The sequence below is a fragment of the Stenella coeruleoalba genome (genome assembly GCF_951394435.1).
Source record: "Stenella coeruleoalba genome assembly, chromosome: 2".
In the NCBI taxonomy this organism is placed as follows: domain Eukaryota; kingdom Metazoa; phylum Chordata; class Mammalia; order Artiodactyla; family Delphinidae; genus Stenella; species Stenella coeruleoalba.
In genome coordinates this window covers 162,821,870-162,849,181 of record NC_137147.1, presented here as the reverse complement: position 1 = coordinate 162,849,181, position 27,312 = coordinate 162,821,870, and the positions used below count along the sequence as shown (strand labels likewise).

Here is a 27,312-nt window from a genome sequence, read left to right as displayed (position 1 = left end):
GGCCAATCAGACTCTATTCTGGGATTCTGAGTCTCCAGCGGAGTAAACAGCTCAGGAGCCAGAACCTCCTTAGTGACTGAGTCCTGGTGACACTATCCATTGGGTCTCTGAAATTGCTGGGGTCTCTGTCATCTCTGTGGCCTGTCTACTCAGCTTTGCTGTGAATTACCCTTCCATTACAACCCCTTTCCTGTAGTTAACCGGAGTTAGTTTCTGTTGTTTGCTACTAAACCTTCTTAACTGATTGACCACTTTCCTTCCCATTATTCAAATTTTGCACAGCTTTGCTTTGGGTTCAAAATCCAGAGGTGAGCATATCCTCTCCTGTGGACTTTCTCCCTCCTTTTCTAAGGCTTATCCCAGGGATTCTCATTTTCATTTCAAAGAAGACAACTTCGTGACAACAAATGCTGATGGGAAACAGCCAGCTTTGCACCTTCTAATTTTCATACCTACTAACTCATTGAGAGAGGTGCCTGTGATCCTTCTGCCCTGGACTGGATCTTAAGGTGTCTGTTTAAAATTCTGTCTCTCTTCCGACTCCATTTATTTCTCCAACTCTAAATCCCCTCCCAATCCATGTCAGATGCCCTTCAAGAGTATTTGAGAATATGCTTCTCCACCCCTTCTTTCCTGTGTCTCTACCCAATGTCCTCTTTCTTTGAGTGACCACTTTTTTAAAAATAACTAAAAACTGCAGTGCTCTCAGTATAACCGATATGCATACAGGAGGCTCCGCTTCTTTCATATGTGAGAGAAACAGACACAGATTCTGGCTGTGGAAGTTTGGGCTTCCATTGGACCCAGAGATCAACGCGTTTTACTACACTCAAAACGAACAGCCCTCACAGCGATAATGTTACTTGGTATTTATGCAACGCTTTTCATCTCCAAGCAATTCATAGACATGAATTAGCTGTCAATTCTTCCCACAAGAATAAGTGTGTGATGCTGGACCCGGTCTGTCCTGTTCCTCAGACCTAGACAAAGGGCCCTGCGTATAAACTGTGGCTGAGCGAGACGCCTTCTCACGAGGAAAAGAGGGGAAATGTGGGGAATGAAAAGAGTAAGAAAGAAAAAAAGACAAGACCTACCATTCATCTAATGAATATTTTGAGTCTGGGATGACAGTTTGAAGAAAAACACTCCAGGGTTCTGGCTGGGCTCCATTTCCATTTATCACACTTTATGACTCCACAGAGGAGTTTCCACAGAGGCTAGGTCATCCCCAGCCATCCCTCAAGCTGTGGTCTTACATGTTTGATGATTCTTCCTTTGTGTTACTGGCCCACTTCCTGATACCAAATTCAAGTGTTGCCTCACTTATCAAAGCAAATCAATTTTAAACTAACACATGTAACGTGTGTTTGTGTGGGCGTACATACACACACACACATAACATCTGTACTCTTTTTCCTCTGTTCTCCCCACCCCTACTGCCCATTCTTATTCGAGGCCAAGGATTGGGGAGGGAGGTAAAGAATGAACCTTGCCTATTAGCCCGATGTTTTGCAATGATGCGACTGGAAAGAATTCAATGAGATTAGGGACCAGCTTACTCCTTTTCAAGGAACCCTGCCGTCAAAAGGAAGGCGAGCCTTCACCTGCTCAGAGAACTGGCTGGCTGAACTTCTTCACAGTGAGGCACCCTGTGAACCGCAAATAAATGCAGGGCGTGAGGGCAGAAGCCAAAGCCTTTCCACGGCGTTGCACACAGGTCTTCCTTAAAGATCACTCTATCTCAGAGTTCTGTCATGCACAAAGGATCCTCTTGCGCCCTGATTCTCCCGTCTCAACCAATAATCACTCAGGTCTGAGTCAGGGAAATCTGACACAGTAAGTACAGTCCCTTCAACAAGCCCCCTTCTCTCACCTCTCAAATGTCAACCTGGAATAGATGGAGCTGTGTGGCATTAAAGAAAACAGATATGCAACAAACCATGTTTAGGACTGGTCATCTGGTGGGTAGGTATTTGCATAATGGGACAAAATGGGAGGCTTTTTCTTTTTACTGTAGAGTCTTGTTCTCATAAACTCAATAAATTATATTAAAACAACTTTTAATTTATAAAATTTCTATAAAATTTAAAAACGTTTTACATGTTATAAAACCAACTATAAATCAAGGCATATCTTTATTTATTGTCATCTGTCAACACATGTGTGTATCCACCTATCTTAGACATTCTACTTGTGTGTGCGTGTGTGTGTCTATTTCACCACTGGATTGTAAATCTCAAGGTCAGGGACTATTGCCTCCTACCCATCCAGGGCTTTCAGAAACCTAAACTAAAGGAATCAAAGAATCAGGAGACAAGGAAAAAAATAGAGCAACCTGAGACCCCCAAACAGGTGAAATTTCTAAAATATTGTGCTGCGCCTGGGGCTCCTTCCCAGCAGCCTCAGAGCTGCACTGTGGTTATTATATTCCAGGGTGGAGAAGGACAAGAAAAGAGTACCCTCCCATCAACACATAAGCTTTCAGGGATTTTTTTTTTTTTTTCAGATTTGTAGTTATCTTCCTCAAAATGTAATGAAAGCTGAGTGACCTGTTCAGAGTCCTTTTCAAGCAAGAACACCAGGGCACAACGCCCAGCCACGCGGCTCCGCTCTTGCTTTGGTAGAAGAGACCCCATTAACCAAAAGCTTAATGAGGGCACAGGATAAAAACGCACACACGAAACCGGGAGCGTCATCACGAAACTGCAGGGCCTGCAGCACGAAGCAGAGGGCGTGCGGGGGAGCCCGGAGCAGGCGCACATGCTCTCTGGCAGGCTCTCCCGGGCCACAGGGAAGAATGGTCGGCCTCTCAGAATTCCACTGCGGAACTAAAGCGAGCCAACGTGACCGGCTTAAGCGGGTGGTGACTAGAATGGTGAGAGAATCATTAACTCTTGAAATGGGACAATGAAAGGAATCTGTTCTTGAAGTAGGAAGGAGGTTCCAAGTCTTATTTTCTATGCTTCCAAGTTTGCTCCTGTACTTGGTCTCCAGTTCACAAAAATAGAAACCACTTGGATTCGTGGCCTCCACCGGAATTATTCGAGAAGGCTATATATATTTTACTTGTAAGGGAAACTGAAAGGGCCACAGATTAATTGAATACAGTCCACATAAACCCTCATAGATTTCAGGTTATTCTTCTGTGGTTTTTGAAGTCTTCTGAGGTTTTTGACACATAGGGTGAAAAGCATAAGCTTTGAGCTTGGACGTATCTGGGTTTGAACCCCACCTCCGTAATTTACTGTTTGTTATCTAGAGCAAATTAACTGAGCTGCAAATTCATCTTCTATAAAATGGGGGAAATTATTGCTTAACTCATATAGCTATAGAATTAAGACTCAGGTAACTTACATCAAGCAGTTGGCATTCTCTATCCTACAATTTTTGTATTACCAGGCTGGTCATTTCTTGTGTCTCCTGAAAGGATGAATTTTTTTCAGTCCCCAATCTAATTCCTGATATACTGGATTTATTTTCAACTAAGCATTTACCTGCAGGCTGCTCCCTCCTGGGCCCAGGTCAAGTGAGGTGGCTCTGGAAAGGCACACATTGTATCTCGGGCAGGAAGAGTGAGCCTTGCGGGGAATGTTGGTTCCACTACAGGCAATGCTGTGGCAGGGCAAAGGCCGGTTATGCGGGTAGGACTGGGGAAAATAAACACAGAGGGATCTCCTATGAAAACCCTCCCCAGTAACACAGAGGAAAAGCAGAAGGCAGAAAACACTGTTCTATCATAGATGTAGACAGCTCACTGAAATCACACCACGGTAATGATATAGTGTAGCAGGTAAGAGTTTATATTTACCAAGCATTCACTATGATGCCAGGAACTGTCCTACACTGACTTTTGGCGGCAGCCCTGTGACATAGGGACTATTGCCATCTCTGCTTTACAGATGAGGAAACACAGGGACAGAGGGATGCAATACCTTACCCAGGACAAAACCAGTCCTAATGCAGGCTGCCTGGCTCTGGGGTCCATGTGAGAAGGCTATGCTGAGATGCAACAGCAACAGAAGAGCCACATTTTCCACTTAAAAGCAAAACCAAACCAAACCAGAACTACCTCCAAAGAGATTATCATTCGGAGTGTTTGGACACATAAGTAAGGCAGTGAATCCCAGGCAGTGGTCCTGTCTGTGCCTGCCTGGGACGGAGACCCTGCTTGCTGCGCTGGGAAGGGGAGGGGGAGGGAGGTGTGTCTGAAAAGATGAAAGGCAGACAGGCAGAACAGACTGAGGTTCCATAGAATTGTTTTAGAACAACCAGGCAGAAGTAATTAGTTGGGGTTTATTCCCAGTTGAAAGGGGAGTACATGTTGCATCTTGAAGGCTCTGGGATAAGATATTAGCAACAGGCTTTGGATGGTTTGGTTCAGTTAAAGAAAGACAAGAGCTCTTTTTTTTCTTTTTCTTTTTTGGCGCCTCGCGGCTTGTGGGACCCTAGTTCCCTGACCAGGGATCGAACCCTCGCCCTCGGCAGTGAGAGCGCAGAGTCCTAACCACTGGACTGCCAGGGAATTCTCGACAAGAGCTCTTTAATAACCTTTTCGAGTAGTGATTCCATATTGTGAATAGAAAGGGCAGATTAACGTATGTAACTGAGTGTTGCGTTAGTCGAGTTGTGGATTTTGAGAGTGATGCATTAGTTTTGGTGATGCTAATGTGCTGGAAAGCATTTGGGGGACTCCTTTTGAATTGCTTCTACGTCACAACCCGTCCCTGATGTGAAATCACATTCATTCGGCCCCGAGAGGGCACCACACCAACTGCTGTGAGAGCAAAGCTAGGACACCAGTCTCGCCCTAAGTTCACTATTAGCAGTCCGATCACGGCACCAACATCCTATACCACTAAGTTCTAAGTGTGAAAGCGACAATAACACAAAAGTGCTGTGAACAGCCCAGCACAGAAAGGACTCTGTGCCACTGGAGCCGGGCCTTGAAGGCTGGCTTTGAACAAGCAGAAGATGGGGTGGGGGGAGCGGGGGTGAGGGGGCAAAGCACAGTCAGAGGAACAGGTAAGAAAGATAAAGATATCCTCGGCTCCCACAAGTAACCGAGGTTGGCTGGAGAACAGTATGTGCTGGCGGGCACGGAACTGGGCCGTAGAGACAGACTTGGGGCTACGCTGCTCTGGGCTTTGAACGCCTATCTGAGAAGTCGGCACATCAACTTCTAAGAAATGGGAAACCTCTGAGAGGCTTTAAGCGTTAGAATGACCGGAAATGTGCTTCAGGAAGATTAAAGTCCTAGTGGCACATAAAATGCATTAAGACCTCTTGAAGCTGACATCTGAATTTTGGAAGAATTCTGAACCAAGTCTGATGAATAAGAAAGAAAAATGATATGGAAGTGTGTATCAGTTTCAATCAAAACACAAGGTACTAAATAAAATAGGATAGATAGATTAGAAAAGAATCTATAGATAGACTGTAAGATAGATTTTCTTCTGTGGCTTATAAATGGATCTGAAGGCACTTCCAAGAAGATTCAAGAGAAGATTTTGGAGTGGTGGCAACAGCACAAAAATAAGTGTATGGTCATCCCTAAAGCACCTGCTTTCAAGGAAAACACCCATTCCAGTGCATAATCAGTTTGCTCCTTTTAAAACAATCGGAATTAGTCACAGTTACTCCTGAAATAATCCATCACCAGAACTATAGCTTCTGTAAGTACAAGGAGACCTTCTTCTCTAGTATGTGGTGTCTTCTCTAGTATGTGTGTCAACATGGCAAGCAAGGGTCCATCCCCAGTTATTCAAATGCTAACCTAGGTCCTGCTGTGAAGGGAATTGTGTAGATGCAATGAAAGCCCCCACCTGTTAAATCTAAGGGAGAGTATCCTGGTGGGCTCATCAGTTGGAGGGCTTTGAAAGCAGGGCTGAGCCTTTCCAGAGAGAAACACACTGAATTCCACCTGTGGACAAACAGCTTCGTCCCGTCCCGTGCCTGGAGTCCCAGCCTGCCCGAAGGCTTCAGACTTGTGTAGCCAGCTCACCTCAACTGAATAAGTCAGTCCCATGTAATAAATCCCTTATTATACACACACACAGGTGTGTATAACAAGTGTACATATATACATATATATGTCATAGGGCGATTTTATATATACACATATATGTATATGTATGACTCATACTACTTCTGCTTTTCTGGTGGAATTCTAACACTCAGTTTACTTTGTTCATGAGAGCTGACAATCTGAGGGGAATGTACTATACATTAACTAACTACAGAAACAACACTGTTGGAAACTACTTGAGTTAAAAGAGAAGCCGTGCGCGTTACTTCTCTGAGGCACACTACACGCTATGCAATGGCTCCATTCTTGCAAGTGCAGAAGCTTTGGCTTCTAATCTGATCCCACACAGCTTTAGTGCGGGGGTCTTAATCTGAGGTCTAAGACCCCCTGAAACTGTGTGTAAAGATTTTCCTCAGGTGAGCCTATATCTTTCACCAGATTCTCAAAGAAATCCATTTCTCCTCACGCTTATTTGGAAGATTATTATGTTATTTACACTCAGTTCCCCAATGACTGCTTGTTCACACGCTATGAATGGGTAGTTGACGCCCCAGCTGCTTGCCTTGTTCCGAAATTAGTGCTGACATTTGACAGACATTTTTCAAGGTGGGGAGAAGCACTTGCAACTAGTAGGGGAAATTCAGTTTAAGTCTTTCCTTGATTAAAAGTCTGTAAGTACATGGTGAGATAATCCACCTAAGAACTCTACCCATTAAATGTGAGTGTCCAACAGTCAAAAAAATCAGTGATGCAGAAAACCCAATTTAAGTCATCTTAGTTCATACTGAGACTTTAACAAAATTAAATGATCAATTAAAGAATCTCAAAATAATTATATTGCTAAATATTAACTTCTGTGGTGCGAAGAGAGATTTGTACTTTATACATAAATATCAGTAAGAATCACCGGTCTAAATTCACATTAAACACCCACATTAAGTCTTCCAACAAATTAAAAGATTTCAACCTGTAAGAACTTTTTTTGTTGCCTTATCTAATTTTTTTTTTTTTTTTGGCTCTGCTGGGTCTTCATTGCTGCACGCGGGCTTTCTCTAGTTGCAGCAGGCAGGGTCTACTCTTTGTTGCGGTGCACAGGCTTTTCATTGCAGTGGCTTCTCTTGCTGCAGAGCACGGGCTCTAGGTGCACTGGCTTCAGTAGTTGTGGCTTGTGGGCTCTAGAGTGTGGGCTCAGTAGTTGTGGCGCACAGCCTTAGTTGCTCTGCGGCATGTGGGATCTTCCAGGATCAGGGCTCGAACCCGTGTCTGTTGCACTGGCAGGCAGGTTCTTAACCACTGCGCCATGAGGGAAGCCCGCCTTATCTAACTTCTTAGCAGTGTCCCACATAGCTGGACATAATGCCACCCCCTGGCTTTCTTTCCCAATTTACCAGGCTTTTGATCTGCTCCCACTGTTCCACAGAAGTTCCAATTGTTTTTTGGGGGTTGTTTTAGCCACACTGTGTGGCTCATGGGACCTTAGTTCCCCGACCAGGGATTGAACCTGGGCCCACAGCAGTGGAAGTGCCGGGTCCTAACCACTGGACCACCAGGGAATTCCCCAAGTTCTAATTGTTAAATCCAACTGTCTCTCGACATGTTTACTTGGTAAGTCACTGCAATCTCAAATTCTTCATGTCCAAGACGGAGGTCTTGATTTCCCTCCCTAACCTGGTTCCCTTTTATTCCTTCTCATGCTTAGAAAACTGCCTCCCCTCCACCCGGCAGCTCACACCCTCCTTCTCCTTCACGCCCTACATCCCATCAGGGCTTCCCCTTGGCTGTATTCCCAATCTTTGCACTTCATGTCTTCACACCGCCTTCCCCCGCAGCAGGGGCCACCCTGACCATCACGAGTCACTGTCTCCTAACTGATCGCTCCGCTTCCCACCCAGAAACCAGAGTAACACCTCAAAGCCCTAAATGAGATTATGTCTCTCCTTTGCATAAACCTCCCAATGGCCTCCCGCCTCACCTGAGAATGAAATCCCAACATCTCACCTGGACGAGTCCCTGACCGCTCTTTCTGCACCCACAGAGGTCTTCAAGTTGCTGCAACTCATCAAACCCTCCTTCTTTACGTACGAGTCTATCACGGTGTCCTGTATCCTGTTAGGTCTCTGAAGGCAGGACGCTTAAGATGTACACACAGCATCTAACACTGTCCTGGACCCGAAAAATGTCTGCTGGATGAACAAGTCGCTGCCTCAGCATCTTTACCTTAATGTTCCACCTCTGTTAATTTTTCTGTCTATATGTATTTAGAAGCGTCATTTTATTTGGTTTCCCTGGTTAAAAAAAAAAAAAGACACATTTGAATGCATTCTCTCTTCAGGTAATTAATGCCAGACTCACTGCCTAAGTTCATGACATGGGGCATTTAGCTGCTGCTTCAACCACTTTTTTGTTACTAGGTCTTATATTGCCATTCCTCAAGCCTCTTCTTAATGTGTATACATAATAGAGCTGCAGTGCGTATGGAGGGTGCGTTTATCACTATTTCTTTTCTTAGAACACTTACTGAAACTGTTTTCTATGAGCCAAGACAACACATGAATAAAACGTTTAGTTAAATAGGAATTCTGTCTTTAAAATGTTTAAAGATGGCTAAGTCTCCTCTCAAGATCAGCCTAGTTAATACAAACATGAAATTGAATTAAATCTTTCAGTTATTTCTTCATTTAATTTCTCTATATTTAGCATCTTTTTATTTAATTCCTCTGCACAGAGATGTGTGAAACGAATCTGTACTTACTTTTATTTAAAAAACAATTCTTTTTGAAAATTTTATTATTAAAATAATAATTTGTTCTGGTTGAAACTTATCTACAAAAAATATTAGGCTACAAATCCTTAGAGAGCAGCATTAGACTAGAGGTTCTTTTGTGGTTCTGATTCTGCTACAATTTTGGACAAGTCTTAACTTCTGTGAGCAGTTTTCTGTAAAAAAAAAGGAAGGGAAAAAGAGGAAAGGGAAGGAGGGAAAAAGGAAAAGAAAGTGGGCTGAATGATCTCTGAAGTCCCTTTCCACTCAAAATTTTTTTGGTTCTGTTAAGAAAGAATTTGCCTTTAAACTACAGAAGTCTGCAAAGCAGAATGGTAATAATAGCTGACATTTCTTAGGGGCTTGCGTACGATGCACTACATGAAAAGCTTTACGTCTCATTTAACGGAGGCATGAGTTTATTATTCTCCCAATTTATAGGTAAGAAAACAAATTTAAGCTGAAGAACTCAGTCACACAAGCTTTGTTTGGTTTTTAACAGACATGATCCTCAATTTCCAAAAAAAAAAAAAAAAAAAAAAAAGCTGAGTAGATGGGAAAGATCTATGAACTCAGAAAATGCAAATCCAAATGACACTTCTTTAAACAGAACTTTTGGCAAAGTCTGCTGTTGGCGAGGCCTGTGCTACATGCCACTGCCTGCAGGACAAAGTAAACGTGTTTATCCCAACCTGTCAGAATCAAGATCTGTAATGTCTTCTCTTCCGAAGGCAGGATTTCAGAACCAGACTAAGGAATCACACGTGTATCCACTCTCTAAATTCAAGCGCAAACCTGAGGTACCTCAAAGAAAGAATAGATAAAGCCAACATAATAAAAGGATGATTCGAAAACTAATCTTTAGGCAGGCATAAATGACATCTGAATTAGGAGAATATTTCCTGCATGTTATCCTATATTTAATATTAACACCAGGATAATCAACTAGAATTAAATATACTACAGAAACAATGTACCAAATCACATTTTTAAAAGGGAGGTGCGAGTTCAACTCAATCATACCGTCAGGAAAATTAAAGTAAAAAGTTAATGAGTTTTACACCAAGAATTGTCCTTTCTATAAACTGTTTGCTAAATTTTGCTTGAGTCTTTTTATTATACATAGTCTGAACTTTTTCAATTGGTATCAAATACATTTCCTTTTTTTGACTGGTCAAGTGTCATCTTGGCGAAGCCAGCTTCGGAGCTAAGACGAAATCAACTCACAATAGATCCCTCCATTATGAGTTAACAGAAGGCCATGAGCAGTTTAAAAAACAAAAATATTTTTGAAGCACTTATACCTCAAACAGTTGGCCTCAGAAATGGCATTTGATACACTTGATCTTTGCATTTTAAACACCAATATCAAGTGACTGTAACGGAGAAACCACACAGCAAGCTAGAATTCGAAATAACCTAATGAGAAATGATATCTTTCATCACTACACGTAATCTGCCGTAACTACACAGAAAGGGGAGATTTCGCCCCACTTCTCTCTGTTATCTTTCTATGGGAGCACATGCTCTCTGATGTTGAGAAACATACCTCCAACTAGTAAAATATTCTTTGATACCACATTAGATAGATACCCTAGGAAACTGTAACGTCTGTTTTCTTAAATTGCTCCGTGATGTAAAATACCACATAAAGAGCACTTAGCAGAGCGTCTTAGCATTTAGTGAGTGCTGAGTAAATCAGGTATCGCTGACATATCATCATCAGTCACGACACTGAACAATTACTAAAACGGTGGCCTCAAAAAGTGAATCTACCGCCCCCCAAATTCCAATAATTGTTTGAAAGGCTGAATTATGCCTGTGATAGTTTTAGGGATACACATTAAGGTACTATACTGAAATTCATGGTTGACAGTTTGAGAAGTCTGTATTATTTTAACTATACCCAAACTGAAGCTCAACTGATAGAAAAATTACATGAAAATCCTCAAAGTAGGAAAAATATTTTCTATAGTAATATAAGGTTCTATTTTTTCAATGGGAAAAGTAATGATAAAGAAAGAACCCATTTCTGTATAACAAATATAAACTTGCCCAGCTACCTGCCAGGTATAAAAAAAATAGCACAAGGAACAGAGATAAAATAAATAGACTGAACCTAAAGAACAAGGTATTTCATAGAAAGTATTTTATCATCAGAACAGGATGGTTTCCTATGTTTAAGATCTATTTATTGTGTTATTTTTACAAGTAGCAAAGGCCCTCCATTTCCCCCGTTTTATACATGAATATAAAAAGCCACTGACTTCCACGCTGCCCCCTCCCCCTCCCCCGCTGACTGGGTTAATAGGAGGTTGTGGACTATGTACGGCCTCCAGAAGCAGCAGTGGTTTCCTGTGTGACTTGGCCTTGAACTCTAGCATGCTAATCAGTCATCCTCTTGCTGATTCCTTTTCTGTCAAAGGAAACCAAGATGCATTAAAACAGCACATTCTAATTGGGATATTTGTTCAGCCAAGATCGCTTTTTCTGTCAGCAAGTATAATTTTCTAGATGTGGTTGAAAATTATCATGGAAAAAAAAACCCACGCCTTATGTAGTTCATTAAAGTAGTTTATCACTTTGGCTCCTGGGCACATTATCCTCAAGATATTTGAACATTTTCTTCTCTTTCTTCTTTATGTACAAATATTCCCACCCAGAAACACACACAAATACAAATACTCACCTTCCCCCTGGAGTACCCATAGGAGAGATCTGATCTGCTCTCAGCCCTATAACAGTATACAGTTCACCCTTGAACAACATGGGTTTGAACTTCACAGGCCACTTACATGTGGATTTGCTTCAGTAGCGAATACTACGGTACCGAGGACCCACCGCCGGCTGAATCCATGGATGCAGAACCGTGCATACGAAGCGTTCATTATAAATCATATGTGTATTTTCCCCTGGTTGTTTAAGGGTCAACTATACATACTTTCTTCAAGATTACAAGTATTATGAAAATTACTCAAACCATACACATAAAAAACATTTTCTGTCATTTTAATCAATAAATTAATCTTTCAGCTTACTTGACATATGTCATTATAAAATGACCTCAATTAGTAATTCCTGCCCATTAATTCCCAATCATCAAATAAAAGTCTACGTGGTATATAACTAAAATGAAATATTAAAGAGTCAACTTGAAAGCAGAGCTGGCCGGCCTACTAAGTACACATAAACCTTACCAGTTTAAGAAAATCGATGAGTTTGTGAGCGTCCTCCCCGGTGGAGAGGTCCACAAAGTCCTTGGGCAGCCGGCAGCTCAGGTAGGGACTCGGCTGAACTGTGACCTCGCTGTTGGTGCAACGGAAGGCCGGAGCATCCTTTACAAAGGAAAAGAAAAAGGAAAGTCGCTGAGAAAGTCCTTTTTTAAGTCTACTCTTCAAACTGAAAAAGATACTGGTGTAGCAATTCCCACTCCATGTCCTCTTCTGTACTACGTAGGGAAGAAAATCAGATACTGAAGTAAAAGCAAGCACCAAGGTTTTAAAAATACTTCCACATGTTCACAAGAAAATACACATCTAAGGTATCTGAAGCCAGAGTCCCTGCGGGGGGCTAGGTGGTCCCTGAGTGCTGGGTGTGCAGCCACCATGGCCATGAAGGGCTGTGGGTCTCTCCAGGCCTGAGGCTGCCTCGAGTGGTCCCACACAGGCCAGCATGCTTTATAAACATTGTCGCTTTCCACAGGTGCACTGCTGGAAATACGCCTTAGAGAACAGAGTCAACAGTAAGGGCGAACGAGTGCTCCGAACCCCTAACGCTGCTGTGCTTTTCTCACGGCATTTTACAGACTTATTTGTAGATTCCTCTCAGCACCTATGTAAAACTGCAAATTCAAGGATCATATTTAACAAGTCTTCACATTCTTTACTGTACATGCTCTGAGTCTTGCATAGGATATTCACATGTTGCCTGGTGCTGAAAAGGATTTCAGAGTCAGAGGCCTTGTGTTTGGGCTTCATGGGTGGCAGAGACCTAGGTGAGGGATGGATCGTGTCTAGCATGTGGAGACAGGCCGGGAACTTGGGTGGAACAGGACCATGGAGCCCTAGAAAGCAGGCCACACCTTATGACAGACAGACCAGCCATCTGACAAGTACTCATGAAACCCGTCTGCTGGACCTTGTTCTAGGGGTGGGAGAAAAACTGGAAAACAAGATGGTAGACAGCCACCAAGCAAGCAAATAATAAATTAACAAGCTTGTTCCAGAGAGTAAAAAGTGTTATAAAAACAAAAGAGCAGGGCACTATGGTAAGAGGAGAACCATGTAAACTCCTCTTGAGGGGGGCCAGGTGGGACCTTGCTCAGGAGGCGACGTCTGGACTGAGAACTGAGAAGTAGGAGGAAAGCAGCCTCGTGAGGTCTGGGAGTGAACACGGCTTTGGAGGCAGTGGAAACGACCAGTGCAAAGACCTGAAGGCCAGGCAGGGCTTTGTGGCTTCGAGGAACAAAAGGAAGGCAGATCTCTTTGCGGTGGAGGACAGACGGGAGGTGATGCTGGGGAAAGGCAGGGGCCAGTTCCTGTTGCCCTTCTGTCATCCCCAACCTCCAATATGAGGTTGTTTACATTAAGAAGAAAGAAAGGGAGGGAGGGAGGGAAGGAAGAATGAATGAATTTGGATCATACAGTGAATCTTGTGCAAACTGTTTCTATCCAATAACTCTGTCCCTCATATTTAAAAATAACCTTGTGTGGGCTTCCCTGGTGGCGCAGTGGTTGAGAGTCCACCTCCCGATGCAGGGGACATGGGTTCGTGCCCCGGTCCGGGAGGATCCCACATGCCGCGGAGCGCCTGGGCCCGTGAGCCATGGCCACTGAACCTGCGCGTCCGGAGCCTGTGCTCCGCAACAGGAGAGGCCACAACAGTGAGAGGCTCGCGTACCGAAAAAAAAATAACCTTGTGCCAAATCTTCTTCCTTGACGCTCAGATTTAATGGCCCACAACTCTTAAGATGCCAGCAGGAATAAGATCCCTTCATTCACTAATTTGATCAACCTTAGCTGTGCCTGGCACTGTGTGCAGCCCCAAAGACACATGGAGAACAGAGACCCCATCAATGGGCTCGGAAACCTACAGCCCGAGGCAGGAGGCAGGCAAGTCCGCAGGCGAGGCCCACATAGCAGGGCAAGCGCCTTGATGTGGAAAAGAGGGACCACGGTCAGATCTAGAAAAACAAGGCCCAGGACGGCCCGGGACAGAGTAAGGATGAAAAGGACTATATCAGAGACAGACAGAAGGAAAGATGTTCCCAGAGGGCAAGGCAGCAGCCGGAGAAGCAGGAAGAAAGCCGGGAGGCGAGCAGGCATCACGGAAACCAGGGGAAAGGGTGTGATAGGAACAAGAGGTAACAGCTCAGATGCGGCCCAGCGTTAAGGAAGAGCAGGGCCGTGCACTGCTCGCTGGAATTCCTGACACGTTGGTGGAGCCCTCACCACAAGCAGTTTCTTCGGAACCGGGGGCGGGGCGGGGGGGGGGTGGCGAAGCGGGGGGAGCCAGGGGAGGCCCGGCGGCAAGGGGGCTGGGGAGCGGTGGCCACAGGACTAGCAAGTGGCCCGACAGCAGGAGAGGAACTCGCAGGAGCCCACTGCCAAAGTAATGTGTGCACACGCATGTGTATATACACAAAAAATGCCCAGAAAACCTTAACAGAGGTGGTAAGAATGGCAATTTCTAGGTAGTAGGATTTCAAGTCTCGCCTCTTTCTAATTCTCTCTGTGTGTTTTTAAACAACCGTGTGAAAATAAAAATATTTTGTAAAAGACAGAAAACACTCACGAGAGAGTACGAAATGAAGAGCTCCGTGGACAGAACTGTAGACGCAGAGCACTCTCATTTACTTTAGAAAGCCTCGTGTGTATGTGCAGGCAGGTTACACACCAGAATATTAACAGTGGTTCTCGAGGAGGTGGGATTATGGGTGACTTTAGAATTTCCTTTAAAAATGAGCAGGCATTACGGGGCTGAGGGAAGTCTTGCTTTCTATGACAGGAGGCGTCAGAACACGGTTACTTGCTTACAGAGAAAGGAAGAGACTGGAAAAAGGAAAGAAGACAGATGGTAGCCCCAGGAACCTGGAGAGACGCAGGGGCAGAGACGAGACTCGGAAGGAAGGATGCAGGTAAGTCTGTAGGTTTGACGACAGTTTAACGGAGTGAGTTCTCACCGATGGATTCTCTTTTCCTAAGAGGGAAGACATGAAAGCAGCTGCTGAGGAGGACAGGAGTGACGGACGGAAGCTCAGAGGAGCGTGGAGTGCGTGGAACGGCCACCGTGGACAGCAGGAGGGGACGTTGGTGAGGGCGACAGAACCTGCGGTCAGAGCCCACAGGAAGCTGGGGGTGGTGACTGGGACAAGCCCCCTCCCCGCCCCGTCTGCGCATCTGGGCGACATCCCTCTAACCGTGCGTGGCAGCCCGGGGCTGGGACCAGAATAAACAGATGCGTGACCTGACCCACGGTCCGGATTCTCAGGTGGGCAGGACAGAAGAGCCAAGAGAAAGAAAAATAACCAGAAAAGAAACTATCAGATGATCATCTTCACTTTAGACAAAGTGAAGTGAAGAAATCAAAGCGCACACCCTTTCTCTAATACAACTATTTTGTGAAAGCCAGAAAACATTCACGAGAGAGTATGAAACGAAGAACTCAGCAAAGCATCTATGAGTAAATCTGTGTCAGCGCCTGGAGAACCAGCAAGCAATTCCTCAGTGGACTGACAGGCTTCCTGGGGATCTTTCCGATCATCTTACCTGCTCCAGGGCTTCTTCACTAAAATCACCCTTTAAGTTTCTTCCAGATAACAGTTCGTCCCAAGTAAACAGCAGCGCATCTGTGACTTCACCAAATGGATTAAAATCAATCAGCCACACCTTCCCCTGCAGTACAGAAAGAAAGATCAATAAGTATAAAATAAAGTCTGTAATCTGGCTTATCAGAAAGATCATCTTATTCTACCCAAAAGGTCATCTTAAAAATCATATCACTTCTTTCAAAAGACAGCTTCCTCCAGGCCCCATCTGAGAAGGGGCCGCCTGTCTAAGTGGTGCAGGCACAGAGCCAAAGGGGAGGCCGCCCATAAAGGCGGAGGAGAGACCCTGAAAAGAAAGCCCGATGAAGACATATACGTAGACTTCCGCCTCCAATCACACGAGAATTTTATGTCAAAAACCCAAGCAGGGAAAGGAAAATCTCACAAAATGGTTCCACCGAAGTAGCATGACTGCAATGCTCTCAAGGGTGACTTCAATGATCGTTCATGAAGAGGCCAGCAGTTCTCAGCACCATCCCTGAGCCCTGAGAGGTTTCTGCAAAGGCTTGTTTTTTTTTGTTTGTTTTTTTTTTTGTGGTACCGGGGCCTCTCACTGTTGTGGCCTCTCCCATCACAGAGCACAGGCTCCGGACGCGCAGCCTCAGCGGCCATGGCTCACGGGCCCAGCCGCTCTGCGGCATGTGGGATCTTCCTGGACCGGGGCACGAACCCGTGTCCCCTGCATCGGCAGGCGGACTCTCAACCACTGCGCCACCAGGGAAGCCCGAGGCTTGTTTTTTTTAAACACACGAAAGACATAAGAAAATGCTCAGCTGTCTTTCATTTCAATGTAATAACTGTTTTCTCTGCATGACAGAACTTGATGGTACATGAAAGGGAGATGAAGAAAAGAAATCAACCTTTAAAGGAAAAGCCATCTTCTCCTACTCTGAGAGTAGCAATGGCCAAAGTGATAGGGTCCAGCCTCAGGGAAAGGACACCTCTGACCCAAGTCAGACAGTCTGCACCTTTGCACCTTGGTATAAAGTGGCAGAGCACCGACGTAAAGGAGCTGGAGAATCTGTGAAATCCTGCCAGGAGATTAAAGTCAACACATTTGATCACGGAGACGTTATGTGACATTTTACTAGATAAATGTTTCGTTGAAACTTTTATCTTTGCTCCTTTTGATTTTTCTCACTGAGACATTTATTTAATCGTACCGTTTTGTTGTTGGTAGTTTTTTCTGTAAATATGTAGCAGTCGTGTCTTGATCAGCCGTGCATGTGTAAAATTGAAAAGGAACTGGACTGCTAAGCCAGCATTCCTAATATCTAGCACTGTTTCTCATCTGTGTTAAAGGAAAAGTTTAAGAAAGATGAAACATCTTCCTAGGATTGGCTGCAAACTAGAAACCTCTAATAAGAGGCAAAGAACTACTGCAGGAAGTTTCTACCATATACCATTGGCTAAGTTTCCTGGTTTCTACAATCCCCGGGAGAAACCCTGCAATTCCTTCTTGCCACTTGACTTGTATCCTCACTTCAGTTTGGTGCCCACTCGTACCTTCTCTGACTACGTGAAATAATGTCAGCCATCAATCAACTCCTTGGTATGATTTCAGCTTTGCTTTTTCAGCGATTACTCAGATGTCTCTGATATACTGTATGTCATTTCAACAAAATGAGTACTTTCTAAAATTCAAACCATTTCGACTTGAGATTTTATAACCAGTAAAACTATCTCCTTATTAAAAAGAAAGAAAAAAAAACTTTTGCACCTGTTAGCATCAGAATATTTAGCTGTATAAACTAAAAATATGCCACATTGTAAAAAACAAATAAAATCACCACTGTTAGGACTGATAGCTGGCAGAATTTGTTCTGTAGTTCAGAAGCCATCCTCTAGTTTAAAGAAAAATAAGCCAGCTGTAATCAGGCATAAAACTATCAAGATAAGGATTTCAAACCTGTAATATGTTTTTCATGTCACACCTCAGGAACAAAACATCCTGAGAAATTCTGCTTTTAGGCAACCCATCAGACAAGAGTGGTCACACCGACCTTCCTAATATCAACCAACGGACCACCCCTCCATCCACCCAATTAAATCTCTATGCACCAAACACCGTGCCAGGCATGAGGGCATAAAGATCATATGGGCATAAAGGGCATAAAGAGTCTACTCCTTGAAAGAGTTCAGTTCAGACCAGGACATGCACACATGTGCACACACCAGTATATGGACTGTTCACCACAGCACAGTGTGTAAAAGACTAGAAACAAGCTAAGCATTCATCCATAGGGAAGTGACTCATCAAACTAGACAGTACATCCACATAATGAAATACTATGCCTTGTAAGAAAATGGAAAGCTCTGCAAGATACACTGTTTTTAAAAAGTATAAAAAGCAAGGTGCAAGCGTATATCATATGCTAACTCTTGTGTAAGAAAGATGGAAAAAAATAAGTATCCTGCTTGTTTTTGCATCAAGAAATACTGGAAGGATACATAAGAAACTAATACCATAGGAGTGCAGAGGAGCAAGGTTAAGAATCAGACCTTCTATGTATATTTTCACACTAATGACATTGACAAGCTTAATCTAACAAATATCTAAAGAATACTTAGCACATTAGAAATTGTACTTTCTTTCTCAATCACTCGTAAGACAGAAATAAAAAATAAAAAATGATGAGGCTGCAGATCCATTCTCAACAATATCAAAGATACAAGATGATATTCATCCCCAAAAGCAATGAAATTAATAACAAGACAATAACCATACCAAAAAAAAATACATAGGGGGACCCGAATCATTTTTCAAGTACCTAAAGTAGTTATTCTAAATTCTAGTTGTGCATTATCATCACTTAAGAAGCTTTTTTTTCTTTAAAAATAAACTTTTATTTTAGAACAGTTTTAGATTTATAGAGTTACTACTGCAAATATAGTACAGAGAGTTTTAATGTACTCCGCCCAGTTTTTAAATTTAGTTCTTGTTTGTTGTTGTTGAGTTTTAAGAGTTATTTGTGTAATTTTAGATAGAAGTTCTTTATCAGAAATGTGTATTGCACATATTTTCTCCCAGCTCTTGGTTTGTCTTTTATTTTTCTTAACTGTATTCTAATTTCCTTTTCCTGTTCTAGGATCTCATCAGCGATACCACATCACATTTAATGGTCATGTCTCCTTAGGCTTCTCTTGGTTTTCACAGTCTCTCAGACTCTTGTTTTCAATGACCTTGACAGTTTTGCAGATTACTGGTCAGACATTCTGCAGAATGTCCCACAACTGGGATTTGTAATACATTTAAATTCTTTTCTCAGTTTCTGCATTCCATTCTGGGATTCCCCCAAACTCCTAAATGATTTTTTTAAATTGGTATACATTAAGATTTATTCTTTTTTTTAAACATCTTTATTGGAGTATAATTGCTTTACAATGGTGTGTTAGTTTCTGCTTTATAACAAAGTGAATCAGTTATACGTATATGTATGTTCCCATATCTCTTCCCTCTTGCGTCTCCCTCCCTCCCACCCTCCCTATCCCACCACTCTAGGTAGTCACAAAGCACTGAGCTGAGCTGATCTCCCTGTGCTATGTGACTGCTTCCCACTAGCTATCTATTTTACGTTTGGTAGTGTATATATGTCCATGCCACTCTCTTGCTTTGTCACAGCTTACCATTCCCCCTCCCCATATCCTCAAGTCCATTCTCTAGTAGGTCTGTATCTTTATTCCCATCTTACCCCTAGGTTCTTCATGACCGTTTTTTTTTTTCTTAGATTCCATATGTATGTGTTAGCATATGGCATTTGTTTTTCTCTTTCTGACTTACTTCACTCTGTATGACAGACTCTAGGTCCATCCACCTCACTACAAATAACTCAATTTCGTTTCTTTTTATGGCTGAGTAATATTCCATTGTATATATGTGCCACATCTTCTTTATCCATTCATCCAATGATGGACCCTTAGGTTGCTTCCAAGAAGCTTCTTAAAATACATATTCCAAGGCCTCGTCCCAGACCTACTGGATGGGGCGCTGTAGCTCTGACATACCGGGCAGGTAGAAGCTCTCAACACTGAGTCCACCTGCCCAGTTGCTGTCAGAACGTGGACACATCAGAGTGTCACCAAGCCTAGATACACTTTGGTTATACTTCAGATCAGAGACAACATAAAAGAAGAGTTAGCTTTCTCACAACAGTAGCCATAAAATTATATATTCAAGACAATGTCTAAGAAACAGTGATACAAGTACCACTGAATGAAGGCAAATGAGTTTTACATCATGGCTGACATCTCTTCTCAGAAACCGTCAGGATGTTTACACTGGCGTGTTTCCCAATTTAAAAGCACGCAAACTGCTTTCAGTTCTGTCAGATCACAGTCATAATTACTGACGTCCATGTCCAACTTCACTTAAGACATTTATATAACTGTTTCACCAACTCACACATGTGCACAGACATGCCAGCCCTACTGAACCACAGCAGACCTGGACATGTGCCAGGGAAATACTGAGACACCCCAGCAAACCCCAAATTTTCAAATGCCATTAAATATAAGTGCATTAGAACAGAAATGCTTCAGACTGAATATCTGAACAATGGGAACAAATAACACAACTCACAGGGTGGTATGGACTAAGGGAGATGCTGAATTAAATGAGAATAAAGCTCTTCTGAGCCGCACATTCAGGGCAATGGGCTAGGTTCCCTCCCTCCCTCACTGATTCCATCCTGCTCGCTACCAGGCCAATCCTGGAACGCTTAAGTCTCGAAGATAAGCTCCTTGACAGTCGAGAGATCATCTGGTTGGAAGCTGCTTGTTAGAAGCCCAGCATCTAACACAGGACAGGCTCTCGATAAACAATGGTGCGTGACTGACTGGATGTGGCCGGGGTCCGGCTTTAGAACAGAGCCATGGGCGCACACCAGCTCAGGTTCCTACCCATTCTACTGTGCCAGCTCCCCGTTCTTTCTCTGAGATTTGTTTCCACTAAGCTGAAACTCTGCCAGGTGACATCTCTAGTACCACATCTCAGTTCACGCCTCCTCTTTCTAACTCTTAACAAATGTCATCACCCGTGAAGACACACACGTGGGAGGAGCTTCAAGATGGCGGAAGGGTAAGACGCGGAGATCATCTTCCTCCCCACAAATACATCAGAAATACATCTACACGTGGAACAGCTCCTACAGAACACGTAATGAATGCTGGCAGCAGACCTCAGACCTCCCAAAGGGCAAGAAACTCCCCACGTACCTGGGTAGGGCAAAAGGAAAAAAAAAACAGAGACAAAAGAATAGGGACGTGACCTGCACCAGTGGGAGGGAGCCGTGAAGGAGGAAAGTTTTCCACACACTAGGAAGCCCCTTCGCGGGTGGAGACTGCGGGTGGCGGAGGGGGAAAGCTTCGGAGCCGCAGAGGAGAGCACAGCAACAGGGGTGCGGAGGGCAAAGCGGGGAGATTCCGCACAGAGGGTCAGGGCCGACCAGCACTCACCAGCCCGAGAGGCTTGTCTGCTCCCCCGCTGGGCCGGGCGGGGGCTGGGAGCTGAGGCTCGGGCTTAGGTCGGATGGCAGGGAGAGGACTGGGGTTGGCGGCGTGAACACAGCCTGCAGGGGCTGAGTGCACCACGTCTAGCCGGGAGGAAGTCCGGGAAAAAGTCTGGAGCTGCCGAAGAGGCAAGAGACCACCGTTTCGGGGAGCTCGAGGAGAGGGGATTAAGAGCACCGCTTAAAGGAGCTCCAGAGATGCGCGCGAGCCGCGGCTAACAGCGCGGACCTCAGAGACGGGCATGAGACGCTAAGGCTGCTGCTGCCGCCACCAAGAAGCCTGTGCGCAAGCACAGGTCACTATCCACACCTCCCCTCCCGGGAGCCTGTGCAGCCTGCCACTGCCAGGGTCCCGGGATCCAGGAACAACTTCCCCGGGAGAACGCACGGTGCGCCTCAGGCTGGTGCAACGTCCCGCTGGCCTCTGCCGCCGCAGGCTTGCCCCACATCCGCACCCCTCCCTCGCCCCGTCCTGAGTGAGCCAGAGCCCCCGAATCAGCTGCTCCTTTAACCCCGTCCTGTCTGAGCGAAGAACAGATGCCCTCAGGCGACATACACGGAGAGGCGGGTCCAAATCCAAAGCTGAGCCCCGGGAGCTGTGAGAACAAAGAGAAAGGGAAGTCTCTCCCAGCAGCCTCAGGAGCAGCGGATTACATCTCCACAGTCAACTTGATGTACCTGCATCTGTGGAATACCTGAATAAACAACGAATCATCCCAAATTAAGGAGGTGGACTTTCGGAGCAACAATAAATATATATTTTTTTCCCCTTTTCTCTTTTTGTGAGTGTGTATGTGTATGCTTCTGGGTGTGATTTTGTCTGTATAGCTTTGCTTTTACCATTTGTCCTAGGGTTTTGCCTGTCCTTTTTTTTTTTTTTACTTTTTAAAATTTTTCTCTTAATAATTATTTTTTATTTTATTAACTTTTCTTTTATCTTCTTCTTTCTTTTTTTCTGTTTTTGCTCCCTTTTATTCTGACCTGTGTGGAGGACAGGCTCTTGGTGCTCCAGCCAGGCATCAGGGCTGTGCCACTGAGGTGGGAGAGTCAAGTTCAGGACACAGGTCCACAAGAGACCTCCCAGCTCCACATAATATTAAACAGCAAAAATCTCCCAGAGATCTCCATATGAACGCCAAGACCCAGCTCCACTCAACGACCAGGAAGCTACAGTGCTGGACATCCTATGCCAAACAACTAGCAAGACAGGAACACAACCCCATCCATTAGCACAGAGGCTGCCTAAAATCATAGTAAGGCCACAGACATCCCAAAAAACACCACCAGACGTGGACCTGCCCAACAGAAAGACAAGATCCAGCCTCACCCACGAGAACACAGGCACTAGTCCCCTCCACCAGGAAGCTTACACAACCCACTGAACCAACCTTAGCCACTGGGGACAGACACCAAAACAACGGGAACTATGAACCTGCAGCCTGTGAAAAGGAGACCCCAAACACAGTAGGTTAAGCAAAATGAGAACACAGAGAAACACACCACAGATGAAAGAGCAAGATAAAAACCCACCAGACCTAACAAATGAAGAGGAAATAGGCAGTCTTTCTGAAAAAGAATTCAGAATAATGGTAGTAAAGACGATCCAAAATCCTGGAAATAGAATGGAGAAAATACAAGAAATGTTTAACAAGGACCTAGAAGAACTAAAGAGCAAACAAACAGTGATGAACAACACAATAAATGAAATTAAAAATTCTCTAGAAGGGATCAATAGCAGGATAACTGAGGCAGAAGAACAGATAAGGGACCTGGAAGATAAAATAGTGGAAATAACTACTGCAGAGCAGAATAAAGAAAAAAGAAGGAAAAGAATTGAGGACAGTCTCAGAGACCTCTGGGACAACATTAAATGCACTAACATTTGAATTATAGGGGTCTCAGAAGAAGAAGAGAAAAAGAAAGGGACTGAGAAAATATTTGAAGAGATTATACTTGAAAACTTCCCTAATATCGGAAAGGAAATAGTTAATCAAGTCCAGGAAGCACAGAGGGTCCGATACAGGATAAATCCAAGGAGAAACACGCCAAGACACTTACTAATCAAACTATCAGGGCTTCCCTGGTGGCGCAGTGGTTGAGAGTCCACCTGCCGATGCAGGGGACACAGGTTCGTGTCCTGGTCCAGGAAGATCCCACATGCCGCGGAGTGGCTGGGCCCGTGAGCCATGGCTGCTGAGCCTGCGTGTCCAGAGCCTGTGCTCCACAACAGGAGAGGCCACAACAGTGAGAGGCCCGTGTACCGCAAAAAATATATAAATAAATAAAATCAAACTATCAAAAATTAAATACAAAGAACAGATATTAAAAGCAGCAAGGGAAAAACAATAAATAACACATAAAGGAATCCCCATAAGGTTAATAGCTGATCTTTCAGCAGAAACTCTGCAAGCCAGAAGGGAGAGGCAGGACATACTTAAAGTGATGAAGGAGAAAAACCTACAACCAAGATTACTCTACCCAGCAAGGATCTCATTCAGATTTGACAGAGAAATTAAAATCTTTACAGAGAAGCAAAAGCTAAGAGAATTCAGCACCACCAAACCAGCTTTACAACAAATGCTAAAGGAACTTCTCTAGGCAGGAAACACAAGAGAAGGAAAAGACCTACAATAACAAACCCAAAACAATTAAGAAAATGGGAATAGGAACACACATATCGGTAATTACCTTAAATTTAAATGGCTTAAATACTCCAACCAAAAGATACAGACCGGTTGAATGGATATAAAAACAAGACCTGGGGCTTCCCTGGTGGCGCAGCGGTTGAGAATCTGCCTGCCAATGCAGGGGACACGGGTTCGAGCCCTGGTCTGGGAGGATCCCACATGCCGTGGAGCAACTAGGCCTGTGAGCCACAACTACTGAGCCTGCGCATCTGGAGTCTGTGCTCCGCAACGAGAGAGGCCACAACAGTGAGAGGCCCGCGCACCGCGATGAAGAGTGGCCCCCACTTGCCACAACTAGAGAAAGCCCTTGCACAGAAACGAAGACCCAACACAGCAAAAATAAATTAATAAATTAATAAACTCCTACCCCCAACATCTTCTTAAAAAAAAAAAAAAAGAAAAAAAAAACAAGACCCGTATATATGCTGTCTACAAGAGACCCATTTTAGACCTAGGGACACATACAGACTAAAAGTGAGAGGATGGAAAAAGATATTCCATGCAAATGGCAATCAAAAGAAAGCTGGAGTAACAATTCTCATATCAGACAAAATAGACTTTATAACAAAGACTATTACAAGAGACAAAGAAAGACACATTGATCAAGGGATCAATCCAAGAAGATATAACAATTGTAAATATTTATGCACCCAACATAGGAGCACCTCAATACATAAGGCAAATACTAAGAGCCATAAAAGAGGAAATCGACAGTAACACAATCATAGTAGGGGACTTTAACACCCCACTTTCACCAATGGACAGATCATACAAAATGAAAATAAATAAGGAAACACAAGCTTTAAATGATACATTAAACAAGATGCACTTAATTGATATTTATAGGACATTCCATCCAAAAACAACAGAATACACATTCTTCTCAAGTGCTCATGGAACATTCTCCAGGATAGATCATATCTTGGGTCACAAATCAAGCCTTGGTAAATTTAAGAAAATTGAAATTGTATCAAGTATCTTTTCCGACCACAACACTATGAGACTAGATACCAATTACAGGAAAAAATCTGTAAGAAATACAAACACATGGAGGCTAAACAACACACTACTTAATAACCAAGAGATCACTGAAGAAATCAAAGAGGAAATAAAAAAATACCTAGAAACAAATGACAATGAAAACACGACAACCCAAAACCTATGGGATGCAGCAAAAGCAGTTCTAAGAGGGAAGTTTATAGCAATACAATCCTACCTTAAGAAACAAGAAACATCTCAAATAAACAACCTAACCTTACACCTAAAGCAATTAGAGAAAGAAGAACAAAAAAACCCCCAAAGTTAGCAGAAGGAAAGAAATCATAAAGATGAAATCAGAAATAAATGAAAAAGAAAATAAAGGAAACAACAGCAAAGATCAACAAAACTAAAAGCTGGTTCTTGAGAAGATAAACAAAATTGATAAACCATTAGCCAGACTCATCAAGAAAAAAAGGGAGAAGACTCAAATCAATACAATTAGAAATGAAAAAGGAGAAGTAACAACTGGCACTGAAGAAATACAAAGGATCATGAAAGATTACTACAAGCAACTGTATGCCAATAAAATGGACAACCTGGAAGAAATGTTGTCAAATTCTTAGAAAAGCACAACCTTCCGAGACTGAACCAGGAAGAAATAAAAAATATGAACAGACCAATCACAAGCACTGAAGTTGAAACTGTGATTAAAAATCTTCCAACAAACTAAAGCCCAGGACGACCAGATGACTTCACAGGTAAATTCTATCAAATATTTAGTGAAGAGCTAACACCTATCCTTCTCAAACTCTTCCAAAATATAGCAGAGGGAGGAACACTCCCCAACTCATTCTACGAGGCCACCATCACTCTGATACCAAAACCAGACAAGGATGTCACAAAGAAAGAAAACTATAGGCCAATACCACTGATGAACATAGATGCAAAAATGCTCAACAAAATACTAGCAAACAGAATCCAACAGCACATGAAAAGGATCATACACCAGGATCAAGTGGGGTTTATTCCAGGAATGCAAGGATTCTTCAATATACGCAAATCAATCAACGTGATACACCATATTAACAAACTGAAGGAGAAAAACCATATGATCATCTCAATAGATGCAGAGAAAGCTTTTGACAACATTCAACACCCATTTATGATAAAAACCCTGCAGAAAGTAGGCATAGAGAGAACTTTCCTCAACATAATAAAGGCCATATATGACAAATCCACAGCCAACATCGTCCTCAGTGGTGAAAAACTGAAACCATTTCCACTAAGATCAGGAACAAGATAACGCTGCCCAATAGTGCTCTCACCACTATTATTCAGCATAGTTTTGGAAGTTTCAGCCACAGCAATGAGAGAAGAAAAAGAAATAAATGGAATTCAAATCAGAAAAGAAGAAGTAAAGCTGTCACTGTTTGCAGATGACATGATAGTATACATAGAGAATACTAAAGATGCTACCAGAAAACTACTAGAGCTACTCAATGAATTTGGTAAAGTAGCAGGATACAAAATTAATGCACAGAAATCTCTTGCATTCCTATACACTAATAGTGAAAAAATCTGAAAGTGAAATTAAGAAAACTCTCCCATTTACCACTGCAACAAAAAGAATAAAATATCTAGGAATAAACCTACCTAAGGGGACAAGACCTGTATGCAAAAAATTATAAGACACTGATGAAAGAAATTAAAGACGATACAAAGAGATGGAGAGATATACCATGTCCTTGGATTGGAAGAATCAACATTGTGAAAATGACTCTACTACCCAAAGCAATCTACAGATTCAATGCAATCCCTATCAAACTACCACTCGCATTTTTCACTGAACTAGAACAAAAATTTCACAATTTGTATGGAAACACAAAAGACCCCGAAGAGCCAAAGCAATCTTGAGAATGAAAAAGGGAGCTAGAGGAATCAGGCTTCCTGACTTCAGACTATACTACAAAGCTACAGTAATCAAGACAGTATGGTACTGGCACAAAAACAGAAATATAGATCAATGGAACAGGATAGAAAGCCCAGAGATAAACCCATGCACATATGGTCACCTTATCTTTGATAAAGGAGGCAAGAATATACAGTGGAGAAAAGACAGCCTCTTCAATAAGTGGTGCTGGGAAAACTGGACAGCTACATGTAAAAGAATGAAATTAGAACACTCCCTAACACCATACACAAAAATAAACTCAAAATGGATTAAAGACCTAAATGTAAGGCCGGATACCATCAAACTCTTAGAGGAAAACATAGGCAGAACACTCTATGACATAAATCTCAGCAAGATCCTTTTTGACCCACCTCCTAGAGAAATGGAAATTAAAAACAAAAATAAACAAATGGGGCCTTATGAAATTTCAAAGCTTTTGCACAGCAAAGGAAACCATAAACAAGACCATAAGACAACCCTCAGAATGGGGGAAAATATTTGCAAATGAAGCAACTGACAAAGGATTAATCTCCAAAATTTACAAGCAGCTCATGCAGCTTAACATTAAAAAAAC

General features: G+C 43.1%; 1 protein-coding gene across 1 annotated transcript in view; it reads right to left on the bottom strand.

Annotated features, from left to right (window-relative positions):
• Positions 1-10,981: 10,981 nt before the first annotated feature.
• CDC123 (cell division cycle 123) overlaps positions 10,982-27,312 on the bottom strand; it is a 54,849-nt gene continuing 38,518 nt past the window's right edge. Inside the window, exons 11-13 of the mRNA XM_079912679.1 lie at positions 15,554-15,679; positions 11,984-12,121; positions 10,982-11,202 (exon numbers count right to left, since the gene is read on the bottom strand). Coding sequence (XP_079768805.1) covers positions 11,176-11,202; positions 11,984-12,121; positions 15,554-15,679 — 291 coding nt within the window. The 3' untranslated portion in view covers positions 10,982-11,175. The remainder of the gene's footprint in view (positions 11,203-11,983; positions 12,122-15,553; positions 15,680-27,312) is intronic.